General features: G+C 44.2%; 2 protein-coding genes across 5 annotated transcripts in view; both read right to left on the reverse strand.

Annotated features, from left to right (window-relative positions):
• Positions 1 to 22,539, reverse strand: part of WWP2 (WW domain containing E3 ubiquitin protein ligase 2) — a 179,607-nt gene that overhangs the window by 45,077 nt on the left and 111,991 nt on the right. The window lies entirely within an intron of this gene.
• NFAT5 (nuclear factor of activated T cells 5) overlaps positions 927 to 22,539 on the reverse strand; it is a 73,290-nt gene continuing 51,677 nt past the window's right edge. For 3 of the 4 annotated variants that reach the window (XM_054840906.1, XM_054840908.1, XM_054840909.1), the window contains exons 7-14: positions 18,973 to 19,107; positions 18,282 to 18,334; positions 17,099 to 17,231; positions 16,376 to 16,453; positions 12,902 to 13,050; positions 9,952 to 12,388; positions 8,521 to 8,767; positions 927 to 7,925 (exon numbers count right to left, since the gene is read on the reverse strand). In XM_054840906.1, the coding sequence (XP_054696881.1) occupies positions 8,529 to 8,767; positions 9,952 to 12,388; positions 12,902 to 13,050; positions 16,376 to 16,453; positions 17,099 to 17,231; positions 18,282 to 18,334; positions 18,973 to 19,107 (3,224 nt within the window). In that variant the 3' untranslated portion in view covers positions 927 to 7,925; positions 8,521 to 8,528. The remainder of the gene's footprint in view (positions 7,926 to 8,520; positions 8,768 to 9,951; positions 12,389 to 12,901; positions 13,051 to 16,375; positions 16,454 to 17,098; positions 17,232 to 18,281; positions 18,335 to 18,972; positions 19,108 to 22,539) is intronic. The other variant, XM_054840907.1, reaches the window with a different exon arrangement.

A 22,539-nucleotide genomic window follows, 5' to 3' on the forward strand; every position in this document is an offset into this window, starting at 1 on the left:
AGGCTGATGGGCTGGGGTGTGCCTTCCTCCCAGCCTCAAGAGGAAGAGGAGGCTGAGGAAGGTTTCTCGGGGCGTTTTGTCCCATGGCACTAGCGAGGGGGATGGCTGACGAGTGCTGGCAGCAGCGCAGGGAGGGGGCGAAGGCAGGGGGTTGTGTGTGCCCCCTGCACTGCATGGCCACGTCTGGCCCCTCCGGAGGGGAGGTGCTGGGGCAGCGCCGGGGCAGAGTCTTTCATGGGAATCGGCTTCAGTCTCGCTGTGCCGCATTCTGCCCGGCCGCTGGGGCAATCGCTGTGTGTCGTCTTACCCCTCTTGTAATTTTTCAGAATTGCAATTCGCCGATCCTGGCCCCATGGTTCTGCCGCAGATCGGGAGGGAGGGGAACGCACACCTGAGCCCCGGCCACCCCATGTCACTGGGGGCGCGTCGGCACAAATGCTCTAAAGCTGCAGATAAAGTCAGCCCGTGCTGATGCGCACAGGAATTCTGCTGGCGGGGCCTCAGTTGGCTCAGGGCCTCTGACATCGCCTCCCCCGGGGCAGCGCTGCCCCCGCAGAGCTCCATGTCCCCCCCCACGTCCCTCAGACAGAATTCTGCTTTGGGCCAGCTGGGAAAACAACGTCCTTGACTGCTCTTGAACGTACGGGCTGGGGCTTGGGGCCTAAAGCTGCTAGTATATACGTACAGGTGGGTACTTTGGGCTTAGCGCCGCAAAATCGGGCAGAAACATTGCAAAGTTTTTCACGAGTGCGCACAACGTGGTGCCTTTTCCAACGCAGCAGCTCCAGCCAAATACTCGGCCCGGGGTTCCTGCCTTCCCCGTGTTTCCCAACCCAGGGGTTCCCAGACGGGTTTATTCTGCGCTGAAGAATGGGCTCTTTCTCCAACTGAGAGGAGATGCCCTTGGAAAAAAACCACAACAAGACTTTACACTGCAAAATGAAAACTTTCATTGTTTTATTCTTGACTGCGGCTGTTTACAGAAATATAGTTGCGAGTATACAAATGTCCCAATAGAAGCAAAATATTTTTATTTTTTAATATTCAACAAGTTATCACAGGATAGCTAAAAACATAGATGCAAATGAAATATCCCCTCATAGAACAAACTGAAAACACCGGGTATCAGTGCCTTGAAATCCCAACTACGAAAGCCATTATACACAGAAATGCAGAGAGGAATATCTGGTGCTACTTTCACATTGCAGGACAGGGGAAGAGGCAGCTCAGCGGTCGATCAGTGCACCCCAGGAAAACACGGCAGAAAGGCGGGTAAACCACTTGCAGATGCAGCTGGCAACAGAGGTAGAAAGCTCTGAAGGGTTTTGGAGCTTACTCAATAATGAGCTCAGATCTAAAGATTTCAAATCGCCTCATTTCAAATAATGTCCAGAATTTTAAAAAAATAAATAAATAAAAACACTTCAGGCATACTGTGGTCTGCTTGAGCAGGCTACCGGAGTGTGGTATCCCACTTGTGATACCGCTTCCCCCCAGCGCCGATACCCGAGGGCGGCCGCGCTGCTGCGTGGGGACCCGTCGCACAAGGACCCGCTGCCAGGCCCCCGGCTCCGGCCCAGGACTGGAAAGGAGCAAAGGGCCCCCAGGGGATCCAAACGCGGGACCCTTCGCTCCTCTGAGTGCTGGAGCAAATGCAGAGAGCTGGGAGAGGGGAGAGGGGGAGAGGGGGCTGCCGCTGGGCGCTGCGGTTCTGGAGGCTGAAGCAGCCACCTGCAAAGAGCGCAGGCGAGTGTCCCAGCGAGCAGGGAAATCCTCGGACTCCTCACCCTTCTCCCAGAACACTTGAATGCTCTGAGGCAATTTCATGACCTCTACCAGCAGAAGTTGCGGCAGCAGCTCTGCATCTGCGGAGGCAGCAGAGATCGGACCTGCAAGGGATGGGCGAGAGAGGGAATCGGGACGGTCGCTTTGGCAGAGGCGCTCGGAGAAAGCCGGTACCAGGACAGTAACATCCAGCCGGCAACCTAATGCCACACCGCAGCGACACGCCTGATGTGGCCTGAAGAGTCCTGGAGACAAAATACATGCCAGGGCTTTTACGATCTGGATTTCTTTGAGAGCTGAATTTCTCTCACAAGCTGTAAGAAATCAGTACGAGTCGGGGCACGGCTAGAAACCAGGGAGAGCTTTCACCAGCTTTCACGGAGAGGCTTTTCTAGGTATCGACTGGTGCAGTACAGAGTCAGTTAAAAAAATAATTTAAAGATGCCCCTGCCTTTACCAGACCAGAGAGGAGAGGAACGACAGATCAAGCTTCACCTTCCCGATCCAAACCGACCCCACTGCGCGGCAGCCGGGATGCTTCGCTAGGCAAGAACATTCAACGACCCCCACCGGGAGACTGGCTCCCGCGGAGCAGCGCAGCCACCGCTGTTCCCTACCGGCACGAGCCGCGGGAGACGGGGAACGGAAAAGGTCCTGGAGCCAGGAGTCGCTTGGAAGGTGGCGGGGAGCAGGCGGATGCAGAACGCCTCTGCCGCCGCCGCGTTTCCCGAGCCCATCCGGCGGGCAAGGCGCTGGGTTCTACCGTTCTGCTAATGGCACATCTGCGATTCTTAATAAAAATATATAAAAATACAAAAGTGTACAGCTGTTTTTAAACCCAGGGATGTTCCCGACGTTCACAAGCAGAGCGAGTTTCTGGAGCAACGTTGCCAACGGCGCCACGTGTACAGTACTGAAAGGTGTTTATACAACTACTACCGAGTTACTACAAAAACCTTGGTAAATGCTAAGGAAAAGTAATATTATTTCCGGTTTATAAAAATGTAAAGATAACAGTATTCTATGTGTGTGTCTACTAATTATTTCTATGTAATAGATATAGGAGTCCTCTATATACACATATATCACCCTAGAATATACAGGCTTGCCATATTTACACACCGCCACAGGTCGTAAGAAAGGAGAAGCCTCTCCTCCCGTGCAACCCCTCAGCGCCCCACACGCAGCCGCGGGATTTCTCGTGTCCCCTCGTACAGCAGTTCACCTCCTGCTGCCTTTTTCCTTGTGGGTAACCACCCCCGATCCGTGTCCGAGGGGGATGCTCCGCGCGCCATCCCTGCCTGCAGCGGCACAGGCTGTTTGCGGGCTCCATACTGACATACGCAACTGGTGTAACTGGTCCGAGCAAGAACACGGAGTTCTCGCAATCCATCCCAAAGGACGGCTCCCCGGTAAAACAAAAACCCCAAAAGCATCTCGGCACCGGTTTCCTTTTAGCTTCTAAAATAACGGAGCTGCCACCAGTCCCTCTGGAACACAGAACACACTTATTCCTTGGAAAATACGTTTTGCACTAACGCGACGTCACCGGCGATCAGTATTTCTCCTTCTCGCCTTCCGCCTGCGCTCACAGCTCAGAGCACGCGAAGCGACTCCTTCTCCCCGTTCCTGCTTCCGTGGCTCGGCCACGAGTCGTAACCCTCGTGTCCTCTCCCGCCAGCACCCGAAGCAGCGACCCGCGTCTGCCGCGCAGCCGCACGAGATTCAACAACTGACGGCAAAACCCTTTTCTCACGCTTACTGACCGTGTGCACACACACGCTAGTCCAGTAACAACTTTTTCATTTTTATTTTAATAAATCACCTTTCCTGCTACTCAAATAGCGATTTAAACACTGCTTTATCCCAAACAAGCTTCCGACTTCTTTCTGAGGTCTCTGGAAAGGCAACAGGAGTAAAAAACCTGCTCAGACAAGTTTTCTTTTTAGAAACAATATCCTAAATCAATACTACAACAGACGCTTTAAAAAAAAGTCCAACTCATCTCAATTAGGGGAATGTCCACTGATAGAGCTGCCCAGACTTAGGATTTCCAGGAAAAAAACCTGCTGAAGTTCCGAACGCTTAACTGCGCGTGCTTTAGTCTATCTTAACACTACATAGGAAGCGACCGCCCTGTCAGTAATTAATTCTAATAAAATGGTCGGTGATTAAACATCCACTTTGAAATGGCAAAGCTGAAATTGTCTCTTCAGCTATTTTTGTTAGAATACTAGCAAAGCACTCGGCTTGAGTGAGGCGATCAGCCGGCGAAGAGGCAATTAATAACAAAACGCGGACTGGCTAATTAAGCACAAAGCTCCAACAACGTCCTGCCAGGGAGATGTTTACCCAAGAACTTCGGGTGCTACGCGTCATCCACGTGACTTTTTTTATTTCTGTATCTCTATTTGGCAGCGCGTGAGCGGACCAGAGAACGCAGCACAAGCTATTAGTTTTTCACCAAGTAGCATCTTCTGTATTTAATTGCTGCTCTGTGGATACGACAGTAAGGACAGGAACTCCTCCTTTACAATAACGTCAGAACTTCAGGTTTATTAGAGACTCGTGTCTCGGTACCGTCTAACTCTCTCGACCAAACGGGGCCAGACCTGGAACCACCTCAGCCCCGCAGGCAACGGGCAGCGCCAGTGCGAGCGTGCGGAGGGGTAAGCACAGTGAACAATTTAAAAAAAAAAAAAAGGCAGAGTAAGCTCCAAGTATCCACTGCTTACACCCCAAAGGTCAATGTTCGGGACTGATAAACTACAGATGTGGCTCACACCGCTCTCGGGTCTTTCTGCCATGAAATCCCGCAGCCTGCCAGGTCTTTACCATTTTGCCAAACCTCTCGTTACCCTCGTAAGAGCTGTCTGCAAGCAGCACTTCAAGCACTAATCAACCGCTGAGCAATCTCTTCTTTCATAAGACAAATACTTTTTGTAACCAAATCACATGTTCCAAGTGTTGTACATTTAAACACTGACCTAAAATGAACAAATTTAACACAAGAAAGGTGTTATCCAGAAGTGAAAAATGTGATAGCACAGCCCTTTTTTTATTAATTTTTTTTTTTTTTTTACATTTTTTTTTTCTCTTCTCTCCATAAGCGACCCAAAATACGCCCACAATTCAATCATACCCTTCCCCTGGAGCTGTAGCAGTCTCGGTACGAAGTTCTCCTTTGGACACCCACCTCGGTAAATGGAGAATTGGTCCCTGGTGACTTGGCACTGACCACCAGCACCTCAACGTAAGGATACACCCCTTCGAACAACGGAACGAATCGAAGCAGCACACAAGTGAATTTTTATCATTCCTATTACTTCTTCTGTGTATGAAGGCCCCAGATGACGCCCAGCAGCTCGTCCTGGGACTGCGATCCTGCAAACGCCACCAGTTGCTGTCTGAATAACTGGCTACCGGCTTCCACGACCATCTGGAAGTTGTTTCGGTCCATAATTCTCAGTCTTCTACATCGCCTCGTGTAGCATTTAGTCAATGCTGCAAGATCGCTGTTTTCATGTCATGAACCATAACGGGATTTTGTTAATATTTTGTCTTAGCAGGGGAAAAAAAAAAAAAAACAAAAACAAACCAAAAAAATCACAGAAAGAAAAGTATGGTTCAGGGTTATAAAGCAGCTCTGGACATTATGAAGCAGGGAATTCTTTTTATCATGATTAAAATTTTAAACATTTTAGCATAATCATAAATTAAGAGTTAAAACACAGAGGCGCTAATAATAAAATATTAAATAGACAATGATAGTGGATAAAAGCTGAATGGCTCATTCTGAATGAAACCCCATTATTTTATATACGCCTAAATGCCTACGGGTTTCCTGACTAGATCGTATTGCTGAGTGACAGACACATCAAAACACACAGCGAAGCTTCTCATAGCCAGTTGGAACGATACACTGCCTGATGGAATGGCGAGAGATGAACGAGTTCTTTATGTTGCAAAAAGTACTTAAATACTCAATAAAGACATAACAAACCCCACCCCACCCCACTGTTATCAGACGCCACGTTGTGGTAGAACATCAGACAAACTCACAAATTTACCACAAAAATGTGTGGCAAAAAGAATATTTTATATATATGTATATATATAAATTTTTATATTTATGCCAATGTACTCACTCAGTACAAATAGCAAAATAGTATACCATTTCCTAAATACAAAATATAGCTTTCCAAAAAAATGAAACACACATTAGATATAAACCATCCAAAACTTGAACGATTGAAAACTGTATTCAAAATTAAATGACCCAGAGCAGGTCTCTTTCTGAAAAGTTCCCTTCATATCGGCAAGAAGCCTTACTACTGAAAACGTAATTCAATGCCTCTCAATGAGAGAGAGAAAGAGAGAGACAGAAAGAGAGAGTGAACGTGATGACAGACCGACAAACAGGGAGAACCATTAAACAAACAGAAACTCTACACGGCTCAACTACGCACACAAGGTACGGGGCAAAAAAAAAAAAACCGACACGGTGAACAGACTACAGGAACTGAAAAACTACGTACAGACTGTTCTTTGTTATTTAAAATAACAAAAATGAAGAATGACGTGATACCAACTACTCTCTACCAAGGCGTAATAGCCGTACGTGACAGCTGTTTGGCTCTAACCGCTGCGACAGCTTTCTACCTGCAGGAGGAGGAGGACAGATATCCGACTGAGGCCGTGGTGAGCGAGCACAAAACTGTCCGCATAGTTGGAGCACCCAAAAAATTCACAAGCCTCACAATACAACTGCATGGTCTGGAGTGGGTTGTTTTTACATTCGGTAACATCAGTCACTGGTATTTTATTTAACTTTTTCTCTTTAATCGAAACATGACAATCTAGAAACTAGACTTGGGGGATTGTTGGTAGGGAAAAAAAAAAAAATCACTTTGAAACTGCAATGAGCTCTATATGCTACGAAGATGCAACAGCTCAGGATGCAGTGAAACTTTCAAGGATGCCTCCAAATGATGTAATTTGCCCCCTACTTGGAGTAATGTCAAGCTGAAGGTTTGCATCAGTAAGAGCTGGAAACGGACTGGTTAAGGGGGATTCCTGCATTGAGAAGGCAGTGGAGAAATTGCTTCCTCTTTCCTTAGTCCTTGATTATTTGTCAAAGCTTCTACTGACTAAGCAATTTTACGTCATAGATTCCTAAAAGCTGCTTCTGATCGTTAAAGCCAGTAGGATATTTACGTCTTTTTTAAAAATGCAATATGAAACTGAGGGAGAGAGGAGGAAAACCATGAAAAGAAAGAAAGGGAGAAGGCTGGTTTGAGAACGGCTAACGCAGCTTTGCCGAGCTCTAACCCATACAATCAGAGTGAGACACAGAGCAGTTCTTTCCTCGGCCAGGCAGAACGTTCCTTTCAAGCTGAAGGTATTTTAGTGGGTAAGATTTTAAGAGCAAACTGTAACTGAAAGCTCCCCTTCGTTCCTTCCTGCTGTTAGAGCCACCAAAGCCTTGCTCTATGTACAGTTACACCTAAAAGACACGGAAAACCGTTAATCGCCTGCTCAGATGGGAAGCACCCACCTCTGGCTAGCTACAGGAGCAATTCTCTGCTTGTTTATTACAGTTAGCAATATTTTTCATCGCCACCTACTGCGATTACAAAATCGCAGCGTTAGCTGTCCGCTGGACTGTAAAACACGCGATCCCTTCACGTACTGACAGCTACGAGTCGTGACTCGTGTCACAGGCGTTCGATGTTTCTGCTTCAGAAGCTTTTCTAGTCAAAAGAGGGGACGTGAAGAAGGAAGAGGAGGGAAAAAAAGTAAACGTGGTAACATGGATTACCTTCTAACGACAATAATAACTGACCAGGTATGCTTTACACTGAAGAGCACCCCACTGTTAATGAGGTCTAGGACTCTAGTAACAGTACAATCCCATGCCCTAGTAAAACAAAGCATAGCTTTTCAGCATTATTGGCACTACAAATCCCAAATACTACGGTCACAGCCTTAGGTGCTAGACGCTGCAATTGGCCACGTGTGTGCTCTTTAGAGAAGAGGGCCACTTTTTGACAGAAGCAATCAGTTCCACACAGCCTAATCCAGAGTTGGAAGGTCTGAGAGGATCTGGGAAATCATCACTTTTTTTCTTCACGGAATTTCTGCAGGAAAAAACAAGCAAGCAAAAAAGTTAGGCGTAACCAACAAAAGTCATCCTCTCACTTCTGTGTAGTTCATTCCTCTTGGAAGTGTCCTTCACAAGCAGACATGAAATATGAGTATCAAATGCAGCACTCACAGAGCAGGATTACTCTTTCCTTTTTTTTTTTTTTTTTGAAGTTCAATAACTTCATATACAAAACAGTTTAGATTAGAAAATGAAGTATCGCTTAAGTGGAACTCATGGGGGATGTCGGATGGCAACACCGTTAACTAGAGCCAAGCTACACAACGCTAGATTCCAGAGTCCTCTGGGTCTTGGTACTCATCTGCAGGCAAAGCCTCTTCCAGCTCTCAGGAAAAGGCACCTTCCAAGAGCAGAACGCTTCCCAATACAGCTGATCGTGGCAGCTGACTGTTTTGAGTAACTCTTCATTCTAGCCACCGCTGTTGTATGTGTAATTCAGCATTACTGGTATTTTAGCTGAGAACAGAATACAATCACTAGAAAGAACAGTGATACACGCCGAAGTAAAGACTTACGGAACAAAAGTATGCATGGCAGGAAAGAACCCAAAACCCCACCACGTTACTTACTTGACTAATTAAAACGAGCCAGCCATATTGTTCCCCTGGTTTTGCAATGACACAAGCAGATCGTCTATTTTCTCAATATTCTGGTTGGTTGCCATAGCTGAAGGCAGCGGAGGAGTCTCGGCTATCTGCTGGGAGAGCAGCGCTGGCACGGCTGCTTGTCCCTCGCTCTGTGGCTGACCTGGCTGACTTATCGCCATCAACTCCTCCGGCAACGTGGCTGGTCCAGAAGTTAGCAGCTGCCCACAGTCTGTTAAGCAGGAAGCAAAGAACAAAGGACCATTTAAATTTGGTTAATATGTGCACTGAATTAACCAACTTTTTTATATATCTCCATATTGACTATAAAGCATGTAAAAGTTAGGTGCGCTTGTGTCCACACGACCACCTCTGCTCACCACTCCCTCAGGATGCAAGCGGACGTTCAAGGTGTACATACTGAATGTGGGGACTCTGCATTATGAGCAAACACTGTTAACAGCGCAGAGGACAGCGCTTAGGTAGAAGAAAACCAAAATGCATAGCGTAATAAGCGTTGAATATGCCCATCCTTTGTCTGTCTTAAATTACTGATGTGTCTTCTTCAGTCCAGTCAAGGTATTCACCTGCTCCTCCTGTAGATCTGCAAATGGTTCACACCTCCTACCGTTAGCGTTATTTTCAGCTGCGCGAAGGGCTTGGCTGTACACTGCCTGATCGTCCAGGAGTTCATACACAAAGCACGCGTTCAGGTACAACCGCAGACCACACAGCTATGGCTTTCTTTCCAGATCTTTTATAAGATGCTGTAATCATCATCTGCACCCTCCGGAGCTTCACAGGTACGTACAGCCCTTCACAGACAGCTGAAAGGATCTGCGTCCCAAAGAGCTTGTCAGAGAGGCTAGACTCAAGAGAGGAGGTTGGAAAAGTGCAGGCTTATGAAGTTAAAGGGGTTTCAAACACACTGCAACAGACACTTTTCTGGACCATGCAGCTTCAAACATCTTTGCTTTTCTTCACCAACGCGTGGAGAAAGGCATTGCATGAATTGTGGAAACCAAATGCAGCAAGAGAAGGATGAGCGGCGCTGTCTTTAGAAGGCATAACCTTTTTTTTTTTAAACATGTGCGTACGTGTATTTTATATATTATTTGTATATGTGTTATTACTAATATTATATACATTACATATACTTATTTCTATATAGATATACATACAATTCTAAGTTGGTTTTGTCATGTGTTAATCCCAAGTGTAAGACCACCAACAGGTACTTACGCTATGAGTTCTCACGCAAAATCGGCAACATTCAGAGCAGCACGATGAGTACGTATATTCTGAATTGTAGTGCCACATTACTTATTTTTTTTAAATATCTTAGAATTGAACAACCATTGCCTAATTAGTAGCTCTTCCAGATCGTAAACTCAGAATCAGACATCTACCACTTACTGTTCTGAATGCCAAACAGGAATATTCCTGATGTTTGCTGAGATGAAGCAGGAGAATTCTGCAGCTGGTTGATGGCACCTCCTGCTGTGTTGTGAAATAAAGCAGCTTGCTGCTGGGGAGGAGAAGCAGTTCCTTGCATTCCTGCCATGCTGTTTTGAGAAGAGTACATCGGAGACTGCTGCAGCTCTTGCTGGCTCATACTGTTCTGCAAGGCAGACATGGAAGCTGAAGAGATGAAGAGGGTGACTTGTTGCTCTTGAGAACTTGGTGACCCTTGGACCAACTGAATCTGGGGTGAGTTATGGAAGATGGCTGGCTGCTGTGCTTCAGCCTGGTTGGATCCAGGATTCTGAAGAGAAGACACTGTAGTCTGACTCTGGAATTGCATGGGCTGCTGCTCCTGGTTCATTGATGCCATGTTAGTCTGCGGATGAAAAATGGACTGGCCTTGCTGCTCCTGATTGGTAACTGGGTTTTGATTTGGATTGAAAATCATGTTTTGCTTTTGAGAAGCAATTGTACTCATTGCGTTTTGATTGCTGAATATCATGTTCTGCTGTTGCTGCTGCTGCTGTTCTTGAGATGGAGGACTACTCTGAATAGCGACTATCGAATGCTGGGGCTGGAAGATAGCTCCTTGTTGGTTCTGGGGAATTGAACTGGATGGGATGGAGCCTAATGACACTTGAGACTGAAACAAACCTTGCTGAGCAGGTTGTGTCTGGGGCTGTTCTTGGGGAAGCATAGAACTCTGGATATGAGATATCTGCGTCTGCTGCTGAAAAGAAGCCTGCTGTTCGGTGTTCGTTGCTGTCTGAAGAGGAGAAATGGAATTTGGGCTTGTAAAGAACGACATCTGTTCTTCCTGAGTTGCAGGGTTGCTCATTGAACTCTGGGAAAGGAACATGTTGGCAGACTGCTGGTCTTGAGAAACTGAAGAGCTCTGCAATACACCCATGGCGTTCTGTGAGTGGAACATCGGAGGCTGCAGTTGGTCCGAGGAATTAGTACTGGTCTGGTTGTGGACAATGGAATTCGGACTATGAAAAATAGAGCCTTGTGTTTCCTGTGATATATTCTGAGTATCACCAATAGGATTCTGAGAGTGGAAAAGCTGAGCTTGTGAATGTGGAGACTGCTGCATAAAGCTTCCCGACTGGATAGACATGATTTCTCCACCCTGCTGGAACAGACCACCTCCTTGCTGTTGAGCTCCGCTCGCCTGAACAGTCATCATGTTTTTGGTGGACGAAAAGAGATTAACTTGAGATTGACTTTCTCCACTGTGCTGCATTTGAACCATGGTCTGGAATACAGTACTTTGCATCTGTTTACTCTGTCCTGAAGCTTCTTCTCCATCTGCAGAATTTGATGCCTGAAACATAGTAGGCCCGTTGTTGGAGACCTGCTGCTGAGCAGCAGGAGTAGCCTCACTTCCAGAAACACCAGGAGATGACGAGAATAATTCACACTGCATTTGCATGTCTTCGCTTGTCGATAGCCCACTCATTATGTGAGAAGCCTGCTGGTAAACAGGTGATTGCTGGAGGGCTCCATTCCCTGAAGTTGTTGAAGAGAACAAATCAGACTGCATCTGTGTTGCAGCCTGGCAAATGTTTTGTTGGATTCCTATCACCATTGCCGCAGAAGTCTCCATCGCCTGCTGCTGCTGCTGCTGTTGCTGCTGCTGTTGGTTGGACAATGCATTTTCAGGCTGAGAGTGAACATTTTCAGCTCGTCCGGGCAAAAGGTTCTCTGGTCTGGAATGGACAGCCGTGTCCGATGAGGAAAATATCCCGGAATTGACGCTATTTTGTATCTGGCTAACTTGCTGAAAGATATCTGCATTTAGCTGATCCTGAACATCCTCACTGCTGTCTGAACCAGAAAATAAGACAGAAGATAACTGCTGTTGAGCTTCCAATACCTGTTGCACCAAGTCAACATTTCTATTGCTGCCAGTGGCAGTGTTAGTTGGAAAGTTCCCAGCTTGCAGTTGCTGAATAGTGTTCTGTAACTGGCTCACGCCGCTTGCCGATGAGAAAATACTTGATGGAATCTGTTGCTGCAACGCCTGTGCTGGTTCCGAGAGCGTAGACTGTTGTTGTTGTGATGCATCAGTTAATTGCGACAAAGTGACTACTGTGCCGTCTGACTGCAGGACTTCCCTGGGCTGGGAATCTCTGGTTTGGAACTGTGCAGCTTGCTGCAATAATGCATCGCTGTTCTGCAGCTGACCCGGAGTAGAGACTGCTGAAAAGCTACCAGGCTGGGAGATGTCCTGTGTTTGGATAGTAGTTAGTGTCTCTGGATTATACACCTTCGGCTGTATTTGTTGCTGGTTTTCATTTTCAGAAGGTAAATGGGAAGCAGAAGTTGATATGCCGGACATACTGTTTTCCAATGTCTGTTGAGTTGGTCCAACCACATTTGAAGCCTGAAAAGAGCAATACATTAAGAAATTCGTAAACTTACTCGGGTTACACTTGTAAAATTTCCACCAATCCACTGTGTTCAGGAAAGATCAGATGGAAGATTTGATGGCTATGTATCTCTCCATACATAACCAAACAAGCAAGCAAACGACTAGCAGCGGAAATGCTACTTCAAGGAAGGAGTCAAGGTACAATTTACTGAAAGCAATGCTAGGAAGGGATTAAAGTAATATTCTTACAGTAATTTACTAGTTCTGTGTCACAGGACAAAAAAAAAATTCACAGCATCACTAACCAATCAATCTGTTTGACTGTGGGAACAAGGCAGGTTACTCTCAGAGGAAATCATCTCATTTTAATCACGCTCTGTCATCGTGTGCTTTGCCCAGACCGATCTCAGCCATGACATTCTCCCTGTGTGTTACTCTGCTCCACTGTTAGAACACGGACTGACGAGTGACATAACTAAGATGTAACTATTAAAGCTACAGTCTTCAGATCCCAATCCAACTTACCTTGAAGACAGGGGGAGATCTTTTCTCTGCACTTACTTCCATTGGAGCCACGTCTTCATTCTTAATCATACTGCTTGGCATGAGCGGAGTTATCAAGGCACTAGGAAGAATGTTTACCTTCTCCAGGTTACAGCCAGTGGCCTTCACTGCTGCAGTCACAAATACAAATAAAAGCAGGGCAATGGAACGTGAACGTTCACCATACAAACAGAGGGCTTCTAGCGGTGCTCTGCTTCCCGTTTCACTTTTCAGCCCTACCGTAAGAGCTCTCATCCTCATACGAGATGCTAATATGCGGAGAGATCACTGCAAACATTTGGATACTTCAAATAATCCTAGAAAACCTGTTGAAAGGTTATTTTTAAGACTAACGGCAATGTTGCAGTTTTTCTTCCGTTTTGTGTCTTTCTAGACCAGGACAGCCATCCGCTGACTGCTTAAACTACAAACATAAAAGCTGAAGACATCTTTCCACAGATTATCAGATTTTAAACTTTACTGCACTTTAACTGTACCACTTCTTGATTTCACTCTGAAAAAATGTCTCTTTTCAGACAGCCATGAGAACAGAGTGCTCAAAGCACTCAGACTGTAGTTTTGTTCTGTTAAATGACTAATCAAGTAAAACCTTGATAAATCTGCATGCCAGCTCTGCAGCAAGAGCAAATTGTTATTTTGCCTTTGCAGTGCCTATTTTTTCTAGATTTTTTTAAAAAGTGGGAAGGTGGTTTCTTACAATGAGTTAGCTCTTTTTAATTTTTCCTGATCCACATAAAAAACATTACATAAGCTATCTTTGCTGTAAGTGAAATTAACTTTCTTGATTCCAAATACCGCTGAAATTGCTCATAAAACAAACCAATCGGGAAGCCTGTAAAAACCAAAGATCCTTACGTATTTTCAAGTAAATTTAAGAATTAATCTTCAAATTTAAATTTCACAATAACGTGGCAGTAAAATTTCTGCACGTTTACATCAACAGTCTGCCCTGTCCTCAGGTAACAGTCCTTGTGTGTTTATTCTATGTAAACCAAAGACTCTCTCCTCAAATGTTATTTTCTGTCTTCAACAACTTCTCAGCCGTCAGTATGGCCACAGTTGTCAACATACCGACAGCCACAAAGCCCCTCTCCCTCCTGTTCACGCACAGCTTTGGGGCGGCTCCAGAAACACGAGCCCCGGGACCTGACGCGCTGGGCTGTGCTGGCAGGGAACACGATTCCAGTGAGACTATTCTAAAATACGTCTACTTCAGACAGTGTACTTAAAGAAAGCAGTCAGTATTTTTCTATGCGATAGTCATAATTTATAAGCTTTTCTCTTCTATGTGCTTAATCATGTTGTGTTCATTGGAAACAATAAAAAAAAAGGTCATTAAAAAATATCCCAATGCTATAAGATTAGATGCTGGCAATGGTATGACCGTTCACAGTGACTTATTTGCTTGGAAGAATGAAAAAAAGAAGTGAGATTAATAATGAAAAAGAAGTTTCAAAAGCAAAGAAACACTGTTGGGTTTGGTCTTTTACTATGCTGTTGTAACACTTAGTTTAGACTTTCTGAATAGTTACCGTCTTATCAAGGCACACCCACCCTCTTTTTCCCTTTTCTCCCAAAGCTGGAAACTGAAACCACCATTAACCACTTAAAAACAATGCTCCAGCACTGCTTCAGTGTGAGAAGGCAAAGACCTGAACTACACGGTTATCGGTACACCCCCCTCTCCCTCAAGTTTTACACAACAGCTTAGAATTATAAATTTGTTGTCCTGAAATCTAACTTGTCATTGAAGCCTGTCAAATCTGCAGTCTCTCAAAATGTCAGAGCTAAGAATCTGTAATGGCTCTGGGAAGCCGCCCTTCGGTTTTTTAACATATGCAGGTTTAAATTATTTTTAGAGAATATTCACAGATTCCCGAGACAAACATTAAAGCTGCCTGGGATGGGAAGGGAAAGGCCCTGCAGCCCAGTACGTAACTGTACGTGTCCCTGGCCACAACAGTTTATTCTGTTTGGCTGCTGGAAATGATGCCACTTAAGGAATGATGAATTCTAGGATTTTCTCCCCGTGAAAGGCAGCAGAAAGGAAGCAGCAGCCCACTGGGTCCCCACCTGGTCTTCATCATTTCAGAACAGTGAGGAAGGACGGGCTGGGACATATGCAGAGACAAAGTACATAAAGCAGACGGAACTGTCTGACCTCTGGTTCACGCTCAACCTTGAGCAGAACAGGTACAGGAATGAACCGTCACAAAAGAGCTGGCTAGCAGAAAACCCACACAAGAAAGTAAATCAAGATGTATCGCATAAATTAAATGGAGGACGTGAAGCAACAGAAAGAGCACATTGTGTTCTTAGGAACAGCAGATGTTTCTCCTGAAACAGTTGGTATCTTCCCCTGGTTAAGCTTCCATACTAAATTAGATGGATGACAGGCTTGCCCTGATCCATCAGTTATTATTTTCCTCATCTTTTAAATCTTGCTACTAGAAGTCTTACGAGCCCTTTGACTAGCTTGTTTCATTGCCCTAAATATTTTTGCGTATTTCTCCCCCAAATATTCTCTGCAGGTTTAAACTCATCATATCTTGCATTATCCTCCCTAACGAGTTGTAAAGTCAACTTGTAAATATATCCCCTGCCAAGACTAAGCTATTAACTTCAAACATGAGCTTCACAATTTTAACCTGAAGCTATGGATTCCTATCAAACTTGTGATCACATTGTTAATTTGCTTACCTTTCAACCTGCTTTCACCAGAGCTGGCTATGGAAATTTCCATTAACCTTTGGACACTGCTATAGTTTTAACAATCAAAGAAGAAACATTTCCTTCCTCTACTTTATTTCAATATTGGGAGGATCAATTCACTTCACACTTAAAAACCAGGCAAACCTAAAACTTGCTCCCTCAGAACAAAAGCCGAACTTTGCATGGACAGAATGGTCCGGGGAAAAACCTCACTGAAGGGAGGGAGTTGAAATCGCCAGAATCAGCGTTCGGAACTAGACCCACTGAAAGCAGTCTTCTAAAACCACTGGGCAGCTTCCCAAAAATACCGAGTTGGCATATTCCTGTTTTCCAGGACTCGGTTCTTCCCCCCCACACCTTTATGTGGGTTTTTGCTTAAATTAACACTACACAGTTTCTAAATCCTTTGCATTAACTGCCATCTTAGGCTTCTTTCTCTTTCTTCTTCCCTTGCAAGCATATTAAATGAAGATTAGACAGCAGGGCCTGAGGCATGAAAACAAAATTATCATTTTTTTTATAATATTCTTTTGCAAAGCTTTTGTTCTATACTAGCTCATGTTAAAATATACTTAAAGGAATTCAGAACCAGAAAGCAAACCTCACTCTAAGAACATGGCCAGATTTTATAAGCACAGACTTATCTTCACATTCATTCCTCCAAATTTGGGTAGGAATTTATAGTTAAATTATTAACAACAATGATAAGAATCAATTTAGTACCTTTTATAGCCTCTTGAAAAGAACAATGTGGGGCTGGGCTGGAGATTTCCTTCTTCACGTTAACATTCAGAGTACCAGCTGTTGAGACAAAACACATTGAAAGCTTCCTTATGTTAAAACAACAAACAAGCAAAAAACCCCAAAGCAAACCAAAACGGTTACTTATACCTGAAAGAAACTAAGGTTCTTTGAAACCCAGAGAAACATTCCGAGTTGTACATAAACTTTCTGTTTGTGGCTGTGAATGCACCAACGATCACAGTGCCTGAAAGATCATTTTCACTTCCAAAAATGAAAGAGCCAGTCAGCAATTGTACCATGTATTGTAGAGAAATTAAAATACAGGATACGGTCAAACTTCACCATTCCTGAGGATAAAGCTTGGTGCTATTTTTTGGTTGTATTTGGTGCCCTCTATGTACTACGTCTACTTCTTTTCCCCACTCAGCTTCGTTTTGAATCCTATACTACAAATGGATGGTAGTTCACAAGAACGGCTGTCTCCGTGCAGCTGAAATGTGAGTTACCCGCCACATAAGTGAGAAAAGCCAAGCCTTTAGGTTTTATTATTTAACAATTGCAAACCTCGCCAGCAAGAGGAGTTTGAAAAGATCCACGTTACTTAACCGTTCTGTTGTATGGACTAGATACTATGAAATCAGAAATGAGATGCTTAGCAGGTGAAACTGTCCACTCCTTCCCCCAGATTTCTGTGTTACATACATGTATCTGGAGTGTAGGTAAATGGCTGCACATCGTGTGATCTTCCAGCATTGGTCACCACATATATTCCCACAGAAACAGCTGAGGTTATTTGCTGGTCATGATATGGTGGCACCTTCACAATAAGGTGATTCTGCAATGCAAAAATAATTTTAAAATCATATTAGAAACCTTACTTCACTACTATTGACCTTAATTGTATTTACATCCATCAAAAAAAAAAAAAAAAGAAACAGACTGACAAAACACCCCAGAAAGCAAAGACATTGGGGGAAACATGATCAAGTTACACTTTCAGTAACTAACTTGTGCTAGAAATGTGAATAATCTGCCGATATGATGCTCAGTGGCAACTTACAGCTTAAACAGAAGGGGAAGAAAGGAGAGACACACAAAGGCCCCAAACATAAGCTCATGCCCCACATGCCTTACTGAACTGCAGTCAGTTTGCCATCAAACGCTGCTGGACTCCCCACTTCCCTGTTCTGCTGAATCAGGTCTTTGTACCCAGTGCGAACGGTTTTGTGTTACACTTAAGCACCTTTAACACTGGGCAGACATCGCACAATAGGCTTGCAGTCATTCATCACCAGTAACAGCCACCAGTGACCGGCTGGCCGTTCCCCAGCTATCTATCCCACAAGAAGCGAGAAATCTTTTCTACGCGTGGAATGCTGCCGTCAGAGCTGGGGGCAGGACGGCATTTGTCAGACATCGTTTACATCTCCATTTCTCCAATTTCAGTCCAATAGTCCATAAAGACAGTTGTATCAAAAAGAACAAGCAAATATTTTGCAAAATATTTGAAAGTGGAACAGAAATTCAGCCAGGTATGCAGACACAATACGTTTCCACTCAGCGGTAATCTAATCTGTCCTTAGGAAAGCTACTGGAGGAATCGTATTAAGCCTTTTAATTACATTGTACGTAATGGCAAAGACTTGCTCACCAAGTTCATGTACAACAGCCCTGTTCTGGTATCTAAGTTCTCAACTAGACATTGAGCAATTATACTTGTGCAAACCCAAACCAATGCTATCCTACCAGACTCACTAAAGAATTTATTTGAGGAAAAGGAATATTCGTTCTAGAAATGCACAGGAAGGGGGAAAGGCTTATTCGATTTTTCTTTGGAGACAGAGTCGGAGTCTTTTTGTGGTGGTAACAATGACAACAGAAGTACCTGATGAAATAATTCCATGTCTATTTCAGCTTCTGCCTTCCAAGAGTTCTCATCTAAATGAAAGTTAAAAAGCATAGTTTATTGCACAGCCATATAAAGCAATTTATTTTGGAGTGAGTCCAGAGGAGGGCCACAAAGTTGATCAGAGGGCTGGAGCACCTCTTCTATGAGGACAGGCTGAGAGAGTTGGGCTTGTTCAGCCTGGAGAAAAGGTGGCTCCGCGGAGACCTAATTGCAGCCTTCCAGTCCCTAAAGGGGCGTACAGGAAAGCTGGGGAGGGACTGTTTATCAGGGAGTGTAGTGACAGGACAAGGGGTAATGGGTTTAAGCTAAAAGAAGGTGTATTTAGATTAGATGTTAGGAAGAAATCCTTCCCTGTGAGGGTGCTGAGGCCCTGGCACAGGGTGCCCAGAGAAGCTGTGGCTGTCCCTGGCTCCCTGGCAGTGTTGAAGGCCAGGTTGGATGGGGCTTTGGGCAAGCTGGGCTAGTGGAGGGTGTCCCTGCCCGTGGCACAGGGGTGGAATTAGATGATCTTAGAGGTTCCTTCCAACCCAAACCATTCTATGATTCTATGATTTTAGTGCCTTTGATTCTGCTTCTCCGTTTGTGCTCTACAACTAAACCTGATCAACCAACATAACCCAAACATGCTCTCCTCGGCACTCCAAGCTATCATGGCTTTCACACTAACCAGAAACATTCTCTTGGAAAATCACTTTTGTTCCCTTTAGAAAGTTCTTGCCAATCAAAAAAACTTCCTCTTCACCCTTCACTGAACAACTGTGCAGACTTTTCTTTAGGATCTCTGGAACTCCTGCTGGTTGAGCTGCAATTGAAAAAAAACCATGGTTTGAAATCATGAAAATATCAACATCAAAAAAAAAAAAAGCTTTTACTTACGGGATTAAAAAGGAAAGAACGAAGTAATTCCTGAGCTTCTTCCTTTACTACATGAGTCATGACAAAACTTTTCAGAAGATAACTGTTTCTGTTACTTCCTCACCAAATGCAATGACCTCATAAAATCACACTTAGGTAAATGACATACTAATCATCTTTTCCCTTTTCTCCTGCATTTATTAAATCTTCAAAACAAAATTTTCAGTGTTTGAGCTAAAGCCCAAGAAGCGTTCAGGAGAGAAGAAAGTTTGGTTCTGCCATTTCCTGGCACAGAGAGCTATAAACAAACCCGTCAGCTGAAGCACACCTCCAAACTGATCCTTAAGCTAAAAGGATGGTTGGTGCGAAGCTTGGTTTATTCTGCGATGCAAAAGGGTGAAGTAGTAACTCCCATATTACCCGGTTTTTTACAGATATTTTTAACGTGACATAGCTTTCTGGCTGGTGCAAGAACCAAGCCAGGGCTTTGGGCAACCTGGTCCAGCGGTGGGTGTCCTGAAGTAGCTGGTCTTTCAGGTCCCTTCCCACATTCTGTGGGTCTATGACGTTCTAGACCTACGCGCATCAGCTAATGCAAACCCTGGCAAGAGTCACATCTCTGTAGTTGGGGATTATAGCAACGTACATCCTATAAACTAGCAAAGAAAACGGGCCTTACAGATACACGTCCCTGGAAACCTCTGCCTCTCAGCCAGTGATTCAGGTGATGGTTTAGGTAACACGTATTACAAATTGTCTTTGCTGCAAACTATTTCTATGCTTCTTACAGCATAGATCAAGTAAGACTGTGTGTGTTACATGAAAACGAGCACCAAGGACGATTTAAATACAGATGTACATTTTAAAATAATGTATTTTGAGTTTGTCACATTTAATATGTTATCAAATTACTCCAGTTTCTAATAAAGGTTTCTCAACCACCTTTTCTATTCAGCAAAAAATCCTACTGGCATAAGCTTGTACTTGTGCTTTGCACTTACATGGCATTTAACAGTATTCTCTGGGCTTACTACATAGAAGATACATACTGTAACACTCTGAATTATTTAATGACCTTTCAGAAAGGATTTTTCTACAACTGTTGCAGCAGGTTCCTAGGCAACCATTACGCAACTACTAAATATGCTCAAGGCACATGAGCTTCTGAAAAGAGTAACTGGATTTCAGTTTGCTAACGAGTTAACAAAGCTTATTTAAAACGTAGACCTTAAATAAAGAGCCTGCATCTACTTCATGGCTTCCCTATGGTTTCAGGAACATTATTGAAACTTTGACAGCAAAATTAGTTGTAAAAGACAACATAAACGGGCTCTGATGAGCGACAATGTAAACCTTATTATGAGAAGGTACAGTACACGTCTGTAATGAGATGTATGCAGCAAACAAACCAGATGTAATGTGCGGGAGGAGATGATTTATATAAACAAATAACTTAATGACATTGTATGCCATATCAATCAGCCAGTATATATGTACCAGTGCTACTTGGTTGGTTACGGTCTGCTGCAAGTCACCGTAACCTCAGAGAAAATCAAGACAGCAGAAGCACAGAATCCGGGAAAGCAAGCCTGGGAAGAGCCTCAAGAATTCCCCTCTTAACCTTTACATCATGACCAGGTTTCCCCACAGACACCAGTCAAACCAGAGTATTTTGCTTCTGTTTTCGACTTCCAGCAATGGAGATGCTGTAGCATTCCTGGGCAATCTCTTACCTACGTACACAATTAGGAAGGTTTTCTTATCAATTGCCAAAACCCAGGTTGCTAAAAACTGAACCAATTCACTCCTTACTGTATTTTGGGTTTTTTAGAACTTTATTTATGGAAGGAAAACTTTTATTTCCTTCTTCCTTTTCTTCAAACATCCCTTAGCACGTCATCACTCTCGCATATTCTGCTTTTTACTCACTGCCCATATCTCAAAACATAGCTGCCAACATTATGGGTATAAATGGATGCATTCAACAAACAGAATGAAGACTACAATGACCCTCACAAACCAACACTGGAACAGCCTTACCAACAAGCTAAGCACAAAGTGCATCAAATCCAGCTTTTTTAGGTAAACAGCCTATTTTTAAATCAGTCTCTAAAACATCTCAGGCTCTCAGCTTCTACTTCAACAGCAAGTTTTGGATTGTTATGTGTTTAAGAAAACAACACATGATTTCCATTCCTGTTCCTGCTGTGATTTAAATAATTTTATCTTTAACCAGTAAGTTAATGACACAAACAAAATGCATACAGAAATAGTTTTTGGAGATTTTATAGAAAGTGGGTTTTTTCTTAAATCTTAAAATTAACTAATAGCAGATACTACAATGCTACACTGACTGGAATGGAGCTACAGAGACAACAAGATTTCTAACAAATGTACTTACGTATTTCCCAACAACATAAATGCAAAAATCTGAGAACTCCACCAGTGTTTTAAACACTTCTGGTGTTTAAAAAACACTGGAAAAAGAAAGATCTAGCAAAAAGCAGCAGGAGGAAGAAAAAAAGAGGGACGGGACCGCCTCAAGCTGCCCTTTCCAAACATCAAACTACTGCCTAAAGCACAGAGCATGGCTGAAGAGAGGAGGAGAGTCCTCCCGTGTCGACGCCTCTCTGGTTCCCTTTCCGGGGTTCCCACAGCGTTCCTGCTCCCCACGCCTTGCAAAGGGATGCTCCGTAGGAGCGGGATACCGCAGGGAGAGACAGGCTGCAGGGCACATCTGCCGAACCGCCTGCTGCCTGCAGCACTGGACTCGCGTGGTGGTATCTGATGGGGAAGCTCACGTGTTTCTGATGATCTCCTCTCCCAATCTGTTCTTTTGCTGGCAACAAAGCTGCGGTTTCTGGTGAGCTGAGTAGGAGCCCTGACACAATAGGTACTGACAGTGTTTAGAAAAAAACCAAACCCACTAACTTATTTTATACAATGGGAAAAGCACAGCACCAGCGCCCAGGAGCTTGCATAATCCTACTGTGTTCCACGCATGGAGAAAAAGCTTTTATCGTCGTCTTCATCAAGAAGTATCAATAATCCCATCCCTATCTCTTCTCTTTGGCAGCTGAGCAGAATTCCCCGTAACTGGAAGTCACTAGGGAGTCTATAGGCACAGGCAGCCCGATGTACTGCAGCCGCCTCTGATTTCACGTTCCCAGTTGTTCAGCATAACCTAAACAGCCAACGCAGCCACCCGTGCTCAGTGCTAAACAGAGCATTTTAATAACCAGCTATAAAAAGTCTCAAACCAGAACAGATTCAGCCTCTGGCCCAAGGAACTACCACAAGCGTGAAGAGCCATGCTGACTAACTTATTGGGGGTCCCTTCTGTCCCTGAAAGCTCACAGATGAACGTGACAATACAGAA

Source organism: Grus americana, chromosome 13, assembly GCF_028858705.1.
Source record: "Grus americana isolate bGruAme1 chromosome 13, bGruAme1.mat, whole genome shotgun sequence".
NCBI lineage: Eukaryota > Metazoa > Chordata > Aves > Gruiformes > Gruidae > Grus > Grus americana.